The sequence below is a fragment of the Athene cunicularia genome (assembly GCF_003259725.1).
Source record: "Athene cunicularia isolate RWA chromosome 3 unlocalized genomic scaffold, athCun1 chr3_part1, whole genome shotgun sequence".
Taxonomy (NCBI): Eukaryota; Metazoa; Chordata; class Aves; order Strigiformes; family Strigidae; genus Athene; species Athene cunicularia.
The window spans coordinates 112,917,986-112,937,656 of record NW_020799097.1 but is presented as its reverse complement, the minus strand read 5'-3'; the positions used below and the strand labels follow the sequence as shown (position 1 = coordinate 112,937,656).

The 19,671-nt window shown below is 52.0% G+C and overlaps 1 protein-coding gene across 1 annotated transcript in view; it reads left to right on the top strand.

Annotated features, from left to right (window-relative positions):
- Positions 1 to 6,841: 6,841 nt before the first annotated feature.
- The window catches only part of PTK7 (protein tyrosine kinase 7 (inactive)), a 32,451-nt gene continuing 19,621 nt past the window's right edge, over positions 6,842 to 19,671 (top strand). Inside the window, exon 1 of the mRNA XM_026844670.1 lies at positions 6,842 to 6,881. Within this exon, the coding sequence (XP_026700471.1) occupies positions 6,842 to 6,881 (40 nt within the window). The remainder of the gene's footprint in view (positions 6,882 to 19,671) is intronic.

Below are 19,671 nucleotides of genomic sequence, written 5' to 3'. Positions count from 1 at the left end.
GAGTACGCCAGGCGTGTGCCGCCGGGGAGGCGGCCCCCGGAGCCCTCTCCCGCAGCTCCTCCGGGCCCCGCGGTGAGGGCCGACGCCGGGAAGGCTGCTGGGTGTGCAGCAGCGGGTGTTTTTTCCCCTGAAATCTGAGCGGATCGAATCTCGGAGAAAAAGCAGCGGGCAGGCAGCAGGCTCCCTCCCGTGGAAGTTGGCCTTTCAACTGCTGGGGGGGTTTTGCCCCTTGCTGAGCGCATCCGGATGAGCCACCACCCCCCCCGTGCTACCCTCCGTGCTGGGCAGGGTGTGAGCCAGCCTCCCTGCCTGTTCCTGGCCCTGCCATCCTCATCGGGGGCACAGAGGCTCGGGACGCAGACAGTTGGTTTTTCCTGGCTGCCGCTTTTCACGGCGTTCAGCTCCAACCGCAAGGCCCAAACCCGCCTTCCCTCACTCTGCTCCATGGTGTTGCTCCCTGCTGGCCTCCTAAGCGCCATTTTCCTTGCCCGAGGAGGCCGACGTTTTGGCTGTGACACGAGAGCCACAGGGGCTGTGAGCTGGTTTCCAGCCTGGCTTTGAAGTGTCCTGTGCCTGCCCCACACCACGCCACCTTGTTTCTTGCCCCCTTCGGTTGGGAGCCCTGCAGACAGCGTCCTGCATGTTGCCAGGACCCACTCGTGGTCCCTTCTGTGTCACTGTGCACAATTAGACAGTTTGCTTGGCAGTTTCTGCTGCAAAATCAGGAGCGACCTTAGTCTAGCGCCTGGGGAGGATACTGCCTCTGAGGGAAAGGTATTTATAGCGCTGCTGCTCTTCTTGTGTCTGGAGCTGTGGCTGAGTCCTGCTGCCAGGCTGCGAGTAACCTCCAATTTACAGCTGATAAGCACGAAAAGCAGCACTTATTTAGCTGATTAGCACCGCAATTGCCGATTGCCTTGGCAAGCCTTCTAAGAAGCCTCTTTCGGGAGAAGGATCGCATGGTTTGCTTGGGCTCTAGCTTTCTAGTTTGAAGCCTCAGGGTCCTGTGGACCTGCCGCAGCGGTCACCTACCTGCCAGTGTGCCCCCGGGGGCAGCTGGGATGTGCGGGCCTGCCTGCGAGAGCTGTCTGCCTCCTTTCCTGCCAGCACGCTCCCCTCTTCCGTGGCTTTCTGTGCAGCTCCAAGCACCTACTCGCCTTGTTTCTCTTGCTCAGGAGGACCATGTCCTACAGCACTGAGAGGAACGTGCTACTGTCCAGCTCACGGACGCTGTAAAAAAATCTCAGACACCCTCAATGTGTCCAAGACGTACAGTTCAGTTTCTAGGTTTTAGGGGCCAGGGGTAAGTTTTGCAGGTTGCGGGGCAGTGTCTGCCTTTGTGGGTGCTGTTTGGAGAGAGGGCTGGAGAAAGACCTGTGAAGCGTGAGGTATCCGTGGCTCACATGGGTCCTCTTTGCGATCCTCTTTTGCCACGTATGTGTTCCAGGAGTGCTTGGACTGCTGGTCCCTGTTCCTCCATTTCCGTTGCTCAGCAAAGCTGTGATCTTTCTGGCAGTGACACTGCAGCGTGCCAGATGTGTGCTGGCTTCTGCTGCAACATGTGGTTGAAATGTTAGCGGAGGAAATATTTGCTGAGTCAACTTTTCTTTAAAGCTGAAAAACCCCAAAAGGTCTGTTTTGTTCTGAAAGTGCCTCCATGTTCTGTGCTGAGCTGTATGTTTCTGTGTGGCAGTGCTTTTCTTGTGCTCCCTAGGAAGCCTGTTCCTAAAGAAGAAAACCTCTGAAAACAGGAATGATCAGATAGGATCTGAGAATTTCTCTTGGCTTTAAAGGGTCCGAAATAAATTTCTAGTAGTAAAACTTGGTGACTTTTGCTCTTTGAGCTGAAGCTGCCATCTGTTTTCCAGCAGCTCCAAGTCCTCTGCAGCCAGACCAAGTACTATGATAGCTGATCTGAGTGAGCATCCCTTCAACAGTCGAAAAGCTGTGCTGCTCAGCACATTTCTGGGCTGTTTTGGGGCAACGCGATGACAAGCCAATACCATTCTTTTCTTATAAAGCATGTGGTCCCCCTTGGGACTTGGCTGTGCTCAGGCAGAGCTCAGGGCAGGCTGTAACCCCGATGTGGCAGGAGCTTCAAAGGCACAGCAACTCCATAGTCATGGCTCTAGGCACTTCTTTGTCTGTACAGTGGGTCCTGGACAACTGAGAGCTGGCACCAACCAGAGGGTTGTCATTTTCTGCATCCTTTAAAGATGTCCTCTGATGTTTTAATTGATCTGGAATGAGACCGTCTCTAAAGGCAGATGTTTAAACTGCAGCAAGCACCTGTATTTAGTTGCATGCTGGGTGATGAATGCTTTTGCCAACGGGAGTGTGTTTTCTCCCACTTCACCAAAGCCTTGCCTAAGAGAGGTGGGTGGATGGCACCACGCATCTCCGTGTTGCTCAGACGGATAGGTCTCACACTATTTGACCAAAACCTGGTCCGTATTGCATCCAAGCAGGTATGTACATGTGTCCTAGGAGGGCAGGCTGCTTTTTCTCCAAAGGCCATGGAGCCCGGGGGGAATGGAGAGAAGAAGGTAGGAAACAAGTGGGGTTGGTGGGCAAGAATGCAAGGGCCAGTCTGGTTGTAAGCAGTAAGGCACTTAAAAGTGTGGCCTGGTTACAGGTATTTACTAGGGGAACTTTACACTAATATTTTTCTTCCCTTCATTGCAATTCATCTGCTGTTTGAGCTGCGAAGATCAAAGCTGTCTTCCAGCAAGCACACGTGGACTTAAGTAAATAGCTGGACCTACACCTCTCTCCAGTGAATAAACACTCTTTCCTCTCTGAACATTTTCAAGCCTAACTCTCAGGCCTGGAATGCAAAATATTTCACATTAGCAGTGGGTGTTTCCACTGCTTTCGATATTTGGGAACGTGGAACAAATGCTTATTTAGCAGCAGACAGACTTGGGTACAAATGTGCTCTTTGTGAAGGCAATTGCTTCTGTGGTGTTTGCAGGGAAATTCCCCTGAGATCGGAGGACGTGCGATTGTTTGTCCAGACCCCAAGGAAACAGGTCTCATTCTCCTAACATGAGTGGTGGTCTCATAGGCTGGGACAGGCAGCTCTTTGGAGGCCTGGAGGGCAGCGAGGCTGACAAGATGCTTGGCAGATGCACAGAAACATTTTCCTTTATGAGGATTTAAGTTGTGCGGGCTGTTAATCTTGGGTTTTGGGGGGGTTGCAAAAACTGTGAACTAGCACAGTGGGTTTTGCTGTGTAAGTGAAAGAGGCAGCTGTACCAGTTCACCTCCCCAGGTCCCCAGGTGAATGCCTTTGGCTGGTCATGCTGGAGGTGGGCAAAGGGCAAGATGATTTCTTACCTTTATAAGAAATCATTTGTGTCTTGGGGGAGAGGGGAAAGGGAGATGAAGAAATGACAATTCGACAACTGGTAACATGTTGGTCCTTGGGCATCAGTGTGCGTTTCAGTGTGGCAGAGGTGCCATGCTGGGTGGCCTCTTTCCACGTCCTGCCCTTTGCCTGGAGGATGTTGGGATGTGGCATCCAAGAGCTGTTTGTAAAATGCCTTTGGTCTGTTAGAAAAGCAGATGCTGTATTGTGCAGTGAGGTTAAAGTGCTGTGAACGTAGCATACCTTCTGTGCCAGCTTGCCTGGAAGAAGCAGTCCCACTGCTGGGCATGAAAGGGTTTGTTCTCTGAGAGACACCTGACAGGGAACAGATAGGGATGCTGTGGGTCTTCAGGCTTTTCATGCAGCCGCCTGCTAGAGCAAGGGCTGGTCCCTGGGCTTTGTCATGGTTGAAGCTCTGCACGTGGTTTGTATCTTGTTCCTGATGTCCTTGTGAGCTTTCAGCAGTCCAGATATGTTGTGCATCTCTTGCCTTTTAGGGAGGTTGTTCAGAGGGAGTGTGAGTAAGGTGGGAGAGCCTGGGGTCTCTTAGAAACTGTTTGCTCACTTCCTCATGCCAAAGCTACTGAACCACAGCATAAGAAAGCAAGCACACGGCTTTTTGATCCTGGAGGATGTGGCCTGGGCAGGGTCCTCCTGCGCTTCCACCTCCTCCATGCTATCCGACCCTGTCAGGATCTGCTGTGCTGGTTATGTTGATGAGGTGTCAGCTCTCAATTTATCACTCCTGTGCCTTGACTGTTGCTGGGGCGTCTGGTCCAGGGGCTGCTTTCCTGCATTGCTGTTGGGTGCTATGCAGGGGAGCAGTGTCCCACCACCTCTCAAGTCACAGGGTGCCAACAAGTCCGCCTTGCTTTGTAATGGGAGCTGTTGCTATTGCTGTTTGGTTCAGACCAGACAGCTGGTGTCCCTAAACAAAAAAAGGTCCAGACTGAAGGATCACCATCAGGAAGACCATCTCCTGTTTCACTCTTCCTGTGACTTCTGAACATAACACTGTGCAGGCAGTGGGAAGGAAGAGATGCTTTCAAGGCATGTCTTTATATGGATGTAGGTTGGTTTGGGAACTAGACCAGAGTGCTCAGAAGCCTTGCAGGATGCTCATGAGTGTCTGCAGTCTCAAGGAGTGGAACAGTTGTCTGGCGTTTCTTCTGGGTATTCTCTTTGATGGGAGATGGGCACAGGCTCCTTGTAGTGAAGCTGCTGTGAGTTCTTGATGTTTGCACATTCAGTGCATTAAACAGCTGCAGCTCTCCAGGTCCAGGCTGTGTGTCTGGGTGCTGCTTGAATTCAGGTTGAAGAGAGTCCCATCCAGAGGTTTGTCCAATGTTTCCTCTTGCCTCTGCCTGCTTTGGCATGTTGCAGCACGGTGAGGATGAACCCATGTCACCCCGTCAAGGCAGGGACTCCATTTCGGGTCATTCCTTTGTTCTGGGGAAATACTTGGCAGCAAGTGCTGCTCTCCTGTGTTTACCTGTGTCTCTTTTTAATCTGTGCAGCCCCTGCTGAGTAGCTGTGGAAGATCTTCAAGCCAAACACAAGTGGTCTTTGTTTCAAAGCATCAATTTGTGTTGGCAGCCAGGTCTGCAGTGCATGTGCTTTTCATTGACTGCTGCCTCAGCTCCGTTCCTCACTCTTGCCAGCTTTTTTTAAAATTTAATACAAAAATGTTTTTCCTGAGCTTAAAAGGCTGAGCCATACAGTACTTCTAGTCTTAATTTAAGCCTTGCCTTTTTAGGGGAAGCAATCTCTTTCTGTGCACAGAACAGACTGCTTTCCTCTCCTTTGAGAGGTAGCTAATACGTGCTGTCTGATCAGCAAAGAGAGAGGCGAGGAGGACTTCAGAGTAGTTTGCAAGCTTCTGAAAGCCTGGTCTGTGTGCCTAGGATGAGGAGTTTTGGTGTGCTGGCCCAGCTCAGATCGTTCCCAAGCCTGCTTGTCTTAGAGTGCTATGGGAAGGTTGATGGGGTAGGTGCTTTTGTTGATACTCTGCAAACTGTTACTGCCTGGGGCTGCTTCTTTGATTTGGTCAGCTTTCAAAAATCCATCCTCTGTTCTCCGATTTTTGACCCTCTGAAGTTGTTCTGCAAGGACTTCTCTTGAAGATGCATTTTAATCAAAAATACTTGGTGACATCAAGGTGAGTCCCAGGTCACTACATTCCTGTTGATAGTGAACAGATGGATGCTGAGGTTTCCAGGTGCCCCAGAGAGCAGAAATGAAAACTAGCCAGATCCAACCATGGGAGAATTCAGACTGGGACTTGCCAGGGTGGACCGTCACAATGATGAGTATTCATGAATTCCCTGTTCCCTTGTGCAGCAGGTGCATGCAAATTGTGTGTCTGGGGAGGAGGCATCGCTGGTTTTAACTGATGATTCCTCGTGTGAGACGGAGCTTGCCAGTGGGATACCAATGTCCTGTCTTCTCCTTGTCAAATTAAGCTCCGATTTGAATGGAGCAGGCAGGAAGTTTGACATTTGTGGACTGGGGTGTGCACCGGTCCCCTGAGTGTGTGTGAATTGAGTCTCCCACCAGGTCAGATGGTCTGGATCTCTGTGAGGTTGGGCTGTCTTGGATTGGTGTTCAGTATTGTGCAGGATGAGCAATGAGGAAAACCAATACGAGCAGATTCCTATCTGGAAAGTGGGGTGACCATTTGATTTTGATGGAAAGCAAGACTTCGTTAGAAAGCAAGATGTTGCAGACTGGGAGAAAGCAATGACACATGCAATGTTGCTGCCTGTGCTGGGAGCTGGTGCAGGAAGGGGCTGGGGTTTAAGTGAGTGAGCATTAGGAGTCTACTTGTGTTTCAGCTGCTGGTTCCTATGTGACTTCTGTCCTGGAGGATAGGAGTGTCTGTGAACACTTTGCACTCAGACCTCAGTGCTAATGACAGATACTTGTTTTCAGGGTAGCTTTAAGGTGACAGGCTTTATAATTTTTCCGGTCCTGGGATGCTGCTGTGAAATGAGGTTTGTCCCAGAGTCAGGATTTTACGCCTGGGTGCAGCTTGGGCTGCCCTGAAAAGCAGCCAAGACGGCACCCTACTGCTGCCGATACGGGCATGTCTGCGGGTTGATTCTGTCCTCTGTCGCCCCAAGCCAGAGGCCTCTGCCCCCAGAGCCATGGCACAGGGAGGCCAAGCCGCGTTCTGGCTGCAGATGTGCCTCTGGGCAGCTCTGTTCAGGGTTGTCCTTGCTGTAGAACATGATGCTGGCACAAGATAGGCATGATATTGCCTAAGACCAGCTATAAACACTCTCCTCATTACAGTTGCTCATTGGCCTGTCTAGGAGCACAAAGGAAGGCTTTGATTCCAAGACATACAGTGACTCTCCAAATGGTTGAAGGCAGGACAAGCTGTGGCTTGCAAGTGCCTTTACTGCTCTCCATGCAGAGTGCTTTGGTGTGTGCCCTGGCTCTGCTGGGGAGGCATATCCCTTGCGCGGCATGGAGCAGCTCCATGGTGCTGTCTCTGATGAAGTTGCTGGTAGTGTCTGTTTCAGTGGGAAACTTTCATGAGAGGAAAGGTGGGGTTTTTTGTCTTTCCCAACAAAGCCAGGATCAGGGAAGATAGAACCAGACAGTCTTGTAGGGTGCCACTTAGGGCAGTGCATCCAGCTCTCCCAGACCATCTGTGGGAGCATAGATGGGTTTGTGCTGCTAGGACGAGTAGTTCAGTTGCCTCTGTGGCTGCCCTGAAGAGGGGCCAACGCTGAAAGTCTCCTCCTGCAGTTGAAGAATGGTGCAAATTTTGTCTGACCGAAGAAAACAGAGCTTCCTGTGAGTTACTTGGCTTTCATCTTTGTTCCTATCCCTTCATACTGCCTGCTGTCAACATGGAGAGCCTGGGAGACATTTGAGAGCACCTGGCAGGTGTTACAGGAGTGGCCGGTTCCTGGGCTGAGCCTCCTTCTGTAGCAGTGAGATGGCTGGATGTCAGCTGGTGGTCTTGAGATCACCCTTGCTTCCAGCCAGGTTTGAACAGGTGTTTGCCTGCCATATTCTAAGCAAAAGCTGAGCTACAAAGGCAACACATGTCACTTTTCTCTGCTGAGTTAGCTCCTGATGGCTCTCCCTGGATGTTGTGTGTTCTTGCAGCCTTCAGATGCATAAGTGGAGATGCTGCTTGCTGGGGCCTCACTTGGCACAGCAGCATTGACCCTTCTGCCCAAGTCCTGCCTCTGTCTTGCTGCCTTGTTGCTTTGGCCCAGGTGCAGCTGTTCCTTTTCCAGTTGCGCCTCCTGTCTCACTTCTTGGTTCCTCTTCTGTGTCCAGAACCCCCTGTGGTATGCCACACATACCCTTCTCTGACTTTCCTGTTGCTTGACTTCTCTCCAGTGTCTGGCTGTGAGCACTGCTGTTTTGCCAGGTATGGCTGTGGCCTCCTTATCCCATCTTGAGATTACTCTTGTCTCCTTGAGGCAGACCCCCACTTCATAAAAAGTGGTGAAAAATCAGAGTAGAACTGGGGCAGGGCTGATGAGGTGTTCAGGTGGTTCTTAGAAATCAGAGACTTTTTTGATAAGAATGCTTCCAGTCAGCTAAGGAAAACTCTCAAAACCATATGGCCTGAAGCAGAAACAATCTGAATGGTTAATATTTTCACAAGAAAATAAGCACCCAGGAAACAAGAGTGTCATGATGGGCATCCTTCAATGTCACACTGTGTTCCTGTGGCCTTTGCTGGGATTTGGCCCTGCCTCTTGCTGGCTGGAGGTGCTCTCCTGCATGGCTCCTGTGCAGACAAAGATGTTCCATGCGTTTGATGGAACAGCTGTTTTCCTTGGGTTGCCAAGTGGCCACAGTGAGCAGTCAGGCACCTGCAGGTATTTCAGCACAACTTCTTACTCTTCAGGACCTGATTATTGAGTGTCTGTTGCCACTGTTTCTGTGCTTCCTTGGCATTTGGTTGCTGAGGATGTCCTGGTGCTCTTCCCACTGGTGGATTAGTGACTGTCCAATAAGAGTTATTCATTCTCCAGATACATTGGGAATGAGCTGTCCTGGCACTATGGAGAAAAGCAGTTGTTTTTCAAGGAGATTAGGTTAGTAAGAACTTCTGTTTCTGCGAGTCTGTTATACCCAAGCTTTTCTTTAATTTGATGCTGGAGCTTTGCATCAGATCTATCTGTAGCAAGCGCTCTGCCTAGTTATTGATTTGTAAAAGTGTTCCAGAAAGTGCCCTGCTTGCACATTCTTCCCACTCAGTGACTTTTCTCTATTTTTAGCTGGGAGGAAATGTAGCAATGTCTGATAGAGAAGCTACCTTTTAATTAATATTGCATGAGAAGAGCAAATATTAGCTTCTCTGTCTACTTTCCTATTCTTGTGGCTTTTAATATAGATTCATAAATGGCTCTAATGAAAATAAACAAGTAACTGTTCCTTTCTGTGCCCTCTTTGCTTTCAGAGGTGATACAGCAGGTCAGCCTTCCCGGTGATGTTCCCTCAGGAGGCAGGTTCTGGGCTGTAACTAGACAGCAATGCTGCCCTGCACAACCGTAAATGGTGATTGTGAAATGGAGCTGGTCTTCAACTTCCCAGCAATGAAGAGAAGGAGCTGGATGAAACCTGCAGACCTGTAGAGCGTAGCTGGAGATGGATATGGGGAGTTGTGGATGGTTCTTGTAGCCAGGAGGAGGGCAGTGCCGCGTAGACTGAAAATAGATGTGCAGTGCACAGCTGGCTGTATGAACTATTGTCCCTGAAACGCTCGTGAGGGGTACAAACCCAGAGAGAAACCCTGGGCATCCAGTCCCTTTGCAAGTTTCAGATGCAGGCAGAGGACAAAACCCAGCAGTGTAGAGCCCATATAAATAGGAAAGGCACCAATGCAGCTAGTGAAGTGAGGCCTGTTTCAGGTGTCTCCTCAGTATCGCAGCTCCACTTGTCTCTGGCACTGCTGGGTTTTTTAGCTTGCAGCATCATGGTGGCTTCTAGGAAAAGCTGGTGTGTTGTCAGGAGTGCCTTTCCTGGGAGTTTCTTCCCTTCCTATGGGAGGGGAGAAAACAGGTCAAACCTGCAGTAAGCCAAGTAGGGAAGCAGGATGCTGCAGAGACTCCCTCACCTCGAGCTGGACCCATGGGGTAGCCTTGCTCTGTGGGGAGTATGGCTGCAGGATTGCCCCCGACGCAGTGCTGTATGTGGCATCACACAGCCTCTGCCATCTGCTTGCTCCTGGGAAGGCAGAGTGTCTGGCTGCATTCTTGTGGGTGAGCCATGCAGGGGTGCACAACTGAATCCCTGCAGCAGTTGCCACAGTATGGTTGTCATTTTCAAGACTGTGGCAGTGGATGAACCATTTCTCCCGTGAGCTATAAGCTGGAGAGCTTGGCCAGCTGGGATCTTTCTGGATTCATGGCAAATCCATCTGAGTCTCTCCTGGCAGATAAGTAAGGGAAACTTAGCTGTAAATATACTGCCATGACCTGGAGAGAGATTTAAAATATTTATCCCAGAGCAGGGCTTGGGAGATAAATAAGCTGCCTGTCTGCTTCCTTGCATGCAAGGCTCAGGAGTGCAGCTGTCCCTTTGTCCCCAGCTCTGAGTCCTCCTTGGGGCTGGAGGGTTGCTTATCTGTGAGCTTGAAGTCCCTGTAGATATGTAAACATATAGCTGTTGGCAAAACGGAGAGGGGGCACCAAGGGTACTTGTGCTGGTGTAGATGTGAGTTCTTGTCTGCACCCTCTTGCCCGTGTTGTGCCCTGCGCCGCCCCCCCCCCCCAAGCTGCTGTCCTTACTCTGTTGCTCTCAGGGTGTTTGTGGAACTTGCTGGTGAGCTGTGTCTGGCTTGGGGTCTGTTGGATAGGGTTATAACCCTCCCACCTGGCCCCCTCAGAAAGCAAGACCTGCAAGACGTCCTGACCAAGCACGTCCGAGAGCCAGTGCAGGTTTGGGTGGTACTGGGGAGGTTTTCCTCCCAGTGGGTTCTGTGGCAGCATGCAGAGAAGCAGCTCACTCTGGCAGCTTCAGCGCCAAGTCTGCTTCATTCTCCAGCAGTTCTGGGAGAGCAAGGAAGGCTCACTGGCAGGAGTGTACCGTGCCCAGAGCAGCCTTGGCTTGGGTGCTGACCCGATGGCCTCACTGCATGGAGAGGAGCTGGCTCTGAGCAGCAGCCTTGTCTCCTCTGATGGTGTGTTGATGAAGCAGCTGGCTTTGCTTGGGAGCCTCCTGTGCGTGCTGCTTCTCTTAGTAGTGCTTCCCTTGCCTTGGCCTCCTCCTCCCCCCTCCCTCCGCCCGCCCCCTCTTTTGTCTCTGCTGCCTGGGTTTCCATTCTCAGGCCTGGCTGGGGCTCCTGTTTGCTGAAGGGAAGCGCCAGGCAGCCTTATGGAGCTTGTTCTGGTTTTCCCCATCATCTCCTGGAATGGCATTTTAGCTGGAACAGGAAAAACGTGAAGCTCTGGCCAGGCACTCCCTACACACACACAGCACTGTTGTGGAAGAATCCCTCTTGGCTGGGCTTGGGATGTCAGGAGCAATGTCAGCCTTCAGTCCTCAGCCTTCAGTCCTCAGCCTGAGTGAAGGGGTGTGAGGATGTAGTGGCAAGCACTTGTGTGATACCTGGAGATGCTGGCCCCAGCTACCATGGGGAGTTTTCAGCCACACAGACCTTGTGAGTGAAACAAGGCAGCCTCATTTCCAGGGGGCCTCCAGCCCCGTGGCAATGAGTGCTGAGCCCTGAGCCAGCTATGTTGCATCTCTTCCCTTCTGGCTGCAGCTGTTTGGCTGTTCAACACCGCCTGGACTCTCCTCTGCTGCCTAAAGGGTTTTGCTTGATAAAGACTGTTGCATTCTCACATATCCCTTGTTTAAATTGTGGAGAAAGCATCATCCTTCGAGGCCACTGCACAGGGAGCACACAGCTCATCCTGGCTCCACTTGGTGCCTGACTGCCATGTTTCCTTTCATGGGAGAAAAGTCCAATACCTTTGCTGTGCCAGCCAGAGAGCTCAGCCTCCAGATCAGCAGCGTCTCCAGCCTGCCGTACGCTGCCAGTAGCACATGTCAGCTATAAATCAGTGTTTCTGAGGAAGTTAGGGAATTGCTCAAGGGCTCTGAGCAAGCCTGGGAGAGTCGGTTGGCAGGACTGGTGGGTGCAGCAAGCCTGTCACTGGTGCTGAGTCACCCTTGAAACATTTGTGTTTCTCACTGGGTCTTAGCAATGCAGCTGGCAGTGTCTGCTTGGGGAGGCTTTGGTGTTTGGGCAGGAGAAGCTGTGGTCTGGCTACTATCTCTGCCCTATCCCCCCCTCCCAGCTGCACCACCCCAGCCCTGTGCTGATGGCTTGGGCTAGTTTCCAAGGGTGAAGGCTCAGGAGGGTACCCGGGTTTCTGTTAGGGGCCTGTGACCACTTGTTTGCCCAAGCGGCCCAGCAGAATGGCATCCTTTCCCATGGGCCAGGCACATCCCCCCTTTGGAGATGCCCATGTCTCCTCTTGCAGCAGATGCCAGGAGCAGAGGCACAGCCCCACTGTGGAGCATGGCTCGGAGCGGTGTCAGCCTGCTCCCAGGACAGGCTGGGGCCTCCTGCTGAGCCGAGGCCAGTTGTTCTGGTTCAGCAGCCCCAGCTGTTGCAGAGAGCCAAGGAGTTTGGCTACCACTGAGACTTCCCTGTCTTGCTCCAGCTTTCCCCTCTTTGAAGAAGGTGCTGAGATGTCAGGAGAGATTGTGGGGCAAAGGCACAACTACCAGTTGAGCCCAGATACGTCTTCCATACCCGAAAGACTGATAGCCTTGGAGACAAACCGCACAGCGTGGTGCTTCTCACACCACCCCAAGTAAGCCTGCAGTGAGGTATTGGTTGGCAGCAGCCCTGCTCTGCTTAGGAATGAGGAGGAACCTCCCGTAATGCTCCTGTCGATCTGTGGCTGCAGAGTAGCACCCTTGCTGCTATTCTTGCTCATTGCCTGAGCAGCAGCTGCCTTGTGCAGTGGGAAATGCCCTGAACCTCGCTTCTCACCACTGCTCTGTCCTATTGCTTTGGGGTGGCTCTTCTCTTATCCTGCTGCCTGGCTTTGAGCCCGCAGGAAAGAAGGGTCTCTGCTTGTCGCTGGTGCAAGGATGAAGTTAGCTGTGGAGTATAGTGGCTGCAGAGCTCCTATAGCAGTGTTATGAAACTGAGCTTGGGATGGTCTTGGAGGAAGCAAGCCGAGGGGTCTGTATCTGGGGAGAGGGCTGGGATTCACAGGACCTGTGCTGTGCTGGGGAAGCAGGACGGACAGCATGAGGAACAGCAGTGGGGAAACCCCAAACTTGCTTGAACTGAGCGGGTGAGTGAGGTCAGTGCCGGGATAGCCTGGCTATCCTGGGACGTGCCGGCAGCCATCAAGAGTCTGTAGCTGGCTACCTGGTCTCGCTGTCCTTGCGTTGAGCCTTTTCCTCAGTTAGACTGGTCTTTTCTGTGCGGCACATGTGTGAGCAGTTCCTGCCTGCTTTGGGACTGCGGCTGTGTGCAGTGGAGGCTGCAGGCACCTCCCCGCTGTGCGCGGCGGCGAGCTCTTCCCCTGGCCAGCTGCACCCCAGCGTGTTACTGTGAGCACTGCCTCAGCGTTTGCTCCAGCAGTATTCAAACCCCAGCGGCTTTGTTCTGGTTTCTTGCAATAATTGCTCAGAAACTGGGCTTAGCTGTTCCCAAGTATGGGATCCTGGGCCTGAAAGGGCGGGGCAGGGAGGATTGCTAACCATGGGGGAGAAGATCCCCCACAGCTTGCAGCCTCTCTAAGCAGTTCTGGGGAGGCTAATGGGAATTGTGCTAAGTGGTTGTGGCTTTTCTTTCTTTTAATTCTAAAGCTTGTTTTCAAGGGCAGAGTGCGCCTCTCAACGGTTGCTTGGAGCCTGTGTTTAGAAGCACCCCTCCATGCAGAGGGCAGCAGAGAGAGGTGCTGTGGGCCTCCAGGGGCGAGCTCAGGCTGTGGTCCTATTGCAGAGCAATTGTCACTCACTGGTAGGCCGGCAGCCAAGATGTTTCCAAACAAGGGCTCGCATCTACCATACGTCATAGGGTGTCCCGGTGAGGTTCTCGAGGGCAGCCGCGATGTGGGCAGATGTAATCCTGCACTGACACTGGGATGGAGATGAGGAAATTGTGGACCAGCTCTGCAGTTTACATTTGGGACCCAAGTGAGATGAGCACATGCCCCTAGCTGTTTGTTACAGGATGGGGATGCCTCTGTGCCTGCTTTCATCGTGGGTTCCTTCTCTGGATCGGTAAATCCCACCTGGAAGGCTGCATATCTGGGTGCTTTGCAATTGAAACTTTATTCATGGATGCAAGTGGCTGTGCTATAGGCTGATTCGATGTGGCCCTCCACTGAGCATGTGGAGAACAACTAGATGCATGGCCTGCATGGTGGTCTGATAACTGGCATGAAGCAGTGGTGTGCAGGCATCGCGTCTTCTGCAAGTCTGGAGCGAACCGCCTCAAAAGGGAGAGTCTCAGTGGTCGCCTGAGCAAACCCATGCTCTCAGAGCAGGACTGTTGGTGTGTGGTACAACTGTGGGGATAAATAGATGGTGTTTTCCAAAGTCCCTCATCGTCTTGATCCACCCCAGTACAACCATGCTGTGTTTACTCCAGACCTGGAGCTCTTAGGTGCTGGTGCACTTTCTCCTGGCTCATGAAGCCAAAGCTGGTCTAGCTGAGTATTTCTTGGAAATGCTGTTTTGTACCCATCCAGTTGTGCTGGGCACTCAGATAGGAGTAATTTTTTTTTTTTTTCTGGGTGCAGAGTGAGGTTTTGTTTTTACTTTTAACTGGAATGGGAAACGTAGTTTTAAAAGGCTTCTATGATGGGTACCCAAAGACTTTCCAGATGTTGGGCTTGATCAGACCAAGCCTGCCATGTTCAGAGCTCCTTGCCTGCATCAAACCATTTCCATCTGGCCTGGTGGGAGAGTGGTTTATTGCAACTCTACCCGTCCGAGAGGCTTTCTCAACTGGAACATCTTGCACAGAGGAACATGCTGGCTGGAAATCATTTGGAGATGCAAATCTCTATGGGTGTTTGGCTTGGCTGCTGTTTCCACAGTATCTGCTAAGCAGTGGAATAGGCTGTGTGTGGAGCTGGTGTACTCTTTGCTTTATGTGGCTATAGGGACTGACCCGTGAGGCAGGGGGATTGCTTGTGTTATTAAGCATTCATGATTTTTCTTGCTTGCTTCTACAGCTTCAGCTGGTGCAAATGAGCCTGCTGGCTCTGTGTTTGTGACCAGGAGGGGAGGAAAAGCTGACCCATGTGTTGTTCCTAGTCCTGGCATGCCAAAAATCTGCTTTTATAGGAGCATGTTCATAATGAACTGTGCCAGGAAACACATGGCTTGCTTGAGCGATGAATGGGAGGTCTGTATGGGGCCCTGTGCTCACCAAGAGCCTCACAAGGACAAAGAGCAGATGCTGGCGTGCATTACTTGGTCTGTGGCAGCCTTCATCCTCTGGGCTGCAGCGGATGGGGAACAGGAGGTGAGATCAAGGTAGTAAGTGCTTGGCTGGTCCGGTGACGGCAGAGAGAGCAGGATGAGAGGCCAGGCGAGTGGTTTTACTGCGTGCTGCTTTTTGTGGCTCCCCTGGCCTGAGGAGGACTGGCTTGCTTCTCTGCAGACGTGGCTGTTTGCAGCAGAGGCTGGGTTGGAAGAAGCCTGGGCACTGCAGGCAAGCAAAAAAATGCAGTTGACAGTTTGGGATGATGATTGTGGATGGGGAAAAGAGAGAAAAGGAGACATGTGGAGCCCATTGGGACCCAGATGTCATAGGGACAATAGGGATGTGCGTGCTGTGGCCGTCTACATCAGGAAGGAAAGGCTATCAGGTAAGAGTTGGAATCCTGAGATTTAGCACTGCTTCAGGGTCTGGAATGTTGCTCTGTTGTAGGAGCTGCTGCCAAGCCTGCATGAGCTAAGATGCTGGTGAGTAGTGTGCACCCAGCACATGAGGAGTTAAACCTGCCTGCAGTGAGTGGAGCCTTGATCTCGCAGGGGGCTCAGAGCTTCCTCTGGACCGGCAAGCTTGGGATGCTCCAGCCCAGTGATTTGATTGCCCAGTCTTCAGAAGCAAGCTGGGGCTTGAACCCAGTCTGCTGCTCTTTGATCCAAGAATGGCTAAAAGCAAAGCACCAGCATTGGAGCCATTCCCGAGGACTTGGCAACAGAAAGAATTGCTGCCTGCAGACAGTGATACTTTTAAAGACAAGACCTGTTTGAAAATGCTTCCTGGGAATGTTACTGAAACCTGTGAGAGTCCAGGACCCCAAACCCTAACATGTTCCCCACTGTGCCTTTTGTGGGCTTGGGATGGAGCACAGGTCATCGTCTTTTCGAAAATCTGCCCATGGTTGCCTTTGACACCAGACTTCTGCTTGGCTCGATGTCTTTCCCAGAGAACGTGGCAGTAAATCAGTCACATGTTTGGGGCTGTCTGTGTCCATCCTATGGTGAGCTCTTCTGGGACGTGGGACCTGAGTGTCAGCTTCTCAGTCCCTTCTGCTGAGGTTTAATCCTCTTCCTTCAAGGGCTGCCTTTCCTGTGGCCCTTAGCTCTGACCCTGGGTTTGCAGGGAGCCAGGTGGTCTTTGTAGCTGTGGCCTAGGTTGTTAGTTTTGCTTGGGGTTAGCTGCAGCTAAGCATGCTGCTGAGGGATGCAGTGGCAGCTTCAAAGCTATGCTCTGCCTGTGTCTTCCTTGTTTTATTACAGGTCTGTGCATCTGGGAGCAAGTGCTGCAGAGTGATACAAGTCCAGAATGTGTTTGGCCATCCAAACCTTCCCTTTCCCATATTGATTCTTCATCGAAGAGGAATAGCCTATGTTGCTGCTGGGTTGATTGCAGAGGCGTTGCTTCCTCGGTGGTCTGAGCAATGGCAGTGGCAGAAGCGTAAAGGTCATATGTGAATATGACAGGGTGGTGATACATCAGCAATGGATTCCCAGGTGGTAAAAAAGCTATCACTGCCAACTTGCTTTGCTTAGCTGACACATCTAGAGTTGGTTGCTAGATAGAAAGTGATGAAATTGTCTCTTAATCCTGCTCTTTAAGTCTGAGGCTGAAGTGCCACAGCCTGGGGATGGATTTGGGCTACTCCCACTGTCCACCTCAAGTTAATGGGCATCTCTGGCCAGGTCACCCTCCTCTCTCCCAGCTGTATCCCCAGCCTTCTCTGCAGGAAGGTGCACTGTGTGGTTGCTTCCCTGGGTGAGCAGCTGTTCTCATTGCCCCCTGGGGTCCTGGAGGTTTGGGGAGGCAGGGAGAGCAGGTTCCCCACCTGTGTGGTGCAGCAGTGCCTTCCTAGGGAGCATGGCATCTTTTCTAATTAAAGAACACAGACAGTGTGTTACCAAGCTCTCTGTTCGGTTAGGTGCTGAGCTGATGGTGTAAATCCAGCTCTCGCCTCACGGCTGAGACTTGCAAGCTAGTTGTGCATCCCCAGGGAGAGCAGCCCTGCTCTGGCATGGGAGCATTTGAGGTCCTCTTTGCTTTGAGAGGCCAGAACAGATGCTGGCCAGCTGTGTCCTCTGCCAGAAGAACTCCTTGGGGGATCTTGGGGTTGCAGCTGACTTCTTCAGTTGCATCCTGGTACCTGTGGGTCTTTTTTTATTTGTTTATTGTAAGCCAGCTGTGTCCCGTCCCTGTCCCCCCCCCCACACACACACACACAGCTGGGACAGATCAGAGGCCTCCTGCTGGCAGGGGAGAAGAGGATGAGGATGGTTCCCCTTCGGAGAAGAAGGATGCAGTTTGGGTGCTCTGGGCTTTGCTGTCCTGGGCACTGCAGGTGAGTTGCAGCTCCTCTAATCTGCTGTTCTGGATGCAGAGCATTAAAGAAGCTGGCTTGCACATACGGCTGAGCTGATCCAGGGTGATCTTCGTTGAAGTGCCCCTGGAAGAGTTTGCAGAATAATGCTCCTAGGGCCTGGCTGGAAAGTGGGGCTGGACTGCAAGCTGCAGAAGCCCTGCAGTGCCAGACTTGCTTTCCAAACCAGGAAACCTTAAACTTGCATAAAGCCCTCTCTCAAATCCCATTCCCATGCGTTTAATTCCTTTTTTGGTTGCAGGCAGCTTTGGGATTACTCATAGCCTTGCATCAGCTGTGGTGTCTCAAGAAGTTGGTAACCTAGGCTCTTTTGGATATGTAGTGAAATGGATCCTTTTCTTTTTCCTTTCTGTCATCTGTCCAGAGCTCTTTTAGCTCGGTGAGGAGGTGCCCAGGAGCTGGGCACTGGGCATGCATGGGAATGGGTGTCTTGGAGTTGAAGGGAGCATGGATCTCCCATGGAGCTGAGAATGTGGTGTGTTTCCAGTTCTACTGGCACTGCAGCCATGGCAAATACCTGCTGAGATCTGTGCCAGCTTTCCTTCCTCCACAGCTGCTGCTTGGTGCAAGCCCTGGGCAGGCAGGGGTCTGCCATGCTGTGGAACATGGCACCACCAGCCAACTTGCCTGCTGCTTCCTGGGCATGGCTGTATGTGAGTGAGATGACTGTGGAGACATCAGGGATCGGGGGCTGTGCAGCAGCTGAAGGCCTTGTGGTTGAGGCTGCATTTGTTAGGCAGGGAGACAATGATTTCTGGATTGCTTCAAGATGTAGGTGACTTGGCCTGTCAGGCAGGGCAGAAGATGTGCTGTCTGGTCTCCCCAGCTTGCACAGTTGCTCTGTGGCACCCAGATGGGGTTGGGCTACTGGAGCATCCCCAGGCGAGTGCTTGTGTGTGACTGGCACTGATGCGTTAAGCAACAGATGGAAAACCTGGCTTGGTTAGAGGCCTGGCTTGCTGCCCCATGCCCTTGCAGCCTGAAAGATGAGCATGAAGGTTTGGGCTTGCTGCCATGGCAGGGACTCACCAGGCAGTATCCATGGTGCTCTCAGTCCTCTACGGTGCAGAAAGTGGGCTGAGTGCTTTCACTGCCAGGCGTGGCCAGGCTGCGCCAGGGCGGCAGGCCCTCTTCTTGGCTGCAGCCCTAAATATAGCCTTAGAGATGGCTGATCCCTCAGGGTCAAGTCCTGACACCCTATGCATTCTCTGGCTGTGTCTCCATGATTACAAAGCACAGCACCCCACAAGGGTCTGCAGCCAGTGAGGTTTGTTGCCTGGCTATCGCCACAGCACCCGGTGGGAGGACAGTGAGCACTGAGACACATAGCTGGGCAGTTTGCTGCCACCTCCTTCCCCAGGAGCCCTACGATGTCTCTGTACCTGGGATGTACCAAACCCGGTGCTGCCCAGGTGGGAACTGTCATGTGGGGTCCCCCAGAACTTCAGCACTGGTTTCCCAGTGCTAGCTCCAGCTCTGCCATGGCTCCCTCAGATCCTTATTACTCTTCTGGTGCCTTTTACAGCTCTGGCTGATTAAAATAGCAACACTGATGTGTCTCACTTTCCTAGCTCTGGAGAACAGCCCCAAATCAAGGCCAGTCCCAGTCTGTGCTGCACTCTGCTGCCAAATTGCCCCAGTAATGTGGCAGCAGTCAAAGGGGTTGGCTACCATGGGGCTGGGTCTCCTTTGCTGGAGTGGTGGAGAGCCCTTTGCTCCCTGACAAGTTCATAGGATTGAAAACTCGTTCTGCAGAGCTTCAGACAGTAGTGGCTAACTTTGGGTTGCTCACAAAGTCTGTCCTGGATGTGGCTTTGCTGGTTTTATTTGTCACCCTGAAATGCTCTATGCGTGCTCAGCCCACTGTGGCCTTCAGAGGAGGGTGCAAGAGCCAAGTCCTAGGGACCCAAAAAGTGAATTGAGGTACACTCGGTAGAAATTCAGGCTGGAATTGCAGGTGTTAGTGTGAGTGGTTTTTCCTGGGAAGCTGCTATTTACCTCCTTACACAAATGAAATTAATTTTTAGCAGGGAGATACCTCTGCGTGAAGGGTGCCGTGTTCCTGCATTCAGATCTTTGCTGTAAGTATGCTCTCAGAGCCTCCACTTCTCTCTGTCCTTGTGTGTCCTGCTGGTGCCTTTCCCCTCAGCAGAGGATTTGCTCTGTGGTGCGTGACAATGATACCATGGGGGACCTGCAGGTACCAGTGCAACTTCCCTCCACAAATCACTTAACCTTTATCTGTTACCTCAACGGGGCGGGGGGGGGGGGGTTTGCATTTTAATTCAGTATCCTTTGAGAGCACCACCACTGGGTGTTTTCAAGTGTGCCGCATTTCAGATGTGTTTAATCTGGCTAAAGCTTTCCTGAAAAGCTTTCTGTAGCCACAGTTGAAATGGTTTTAGGCCAGAAACATGTGTTGAGGGTTTCTTTTTCTCCCAGCCAAGGGTGGCTTGTGTCACATACATATGCAGAGAG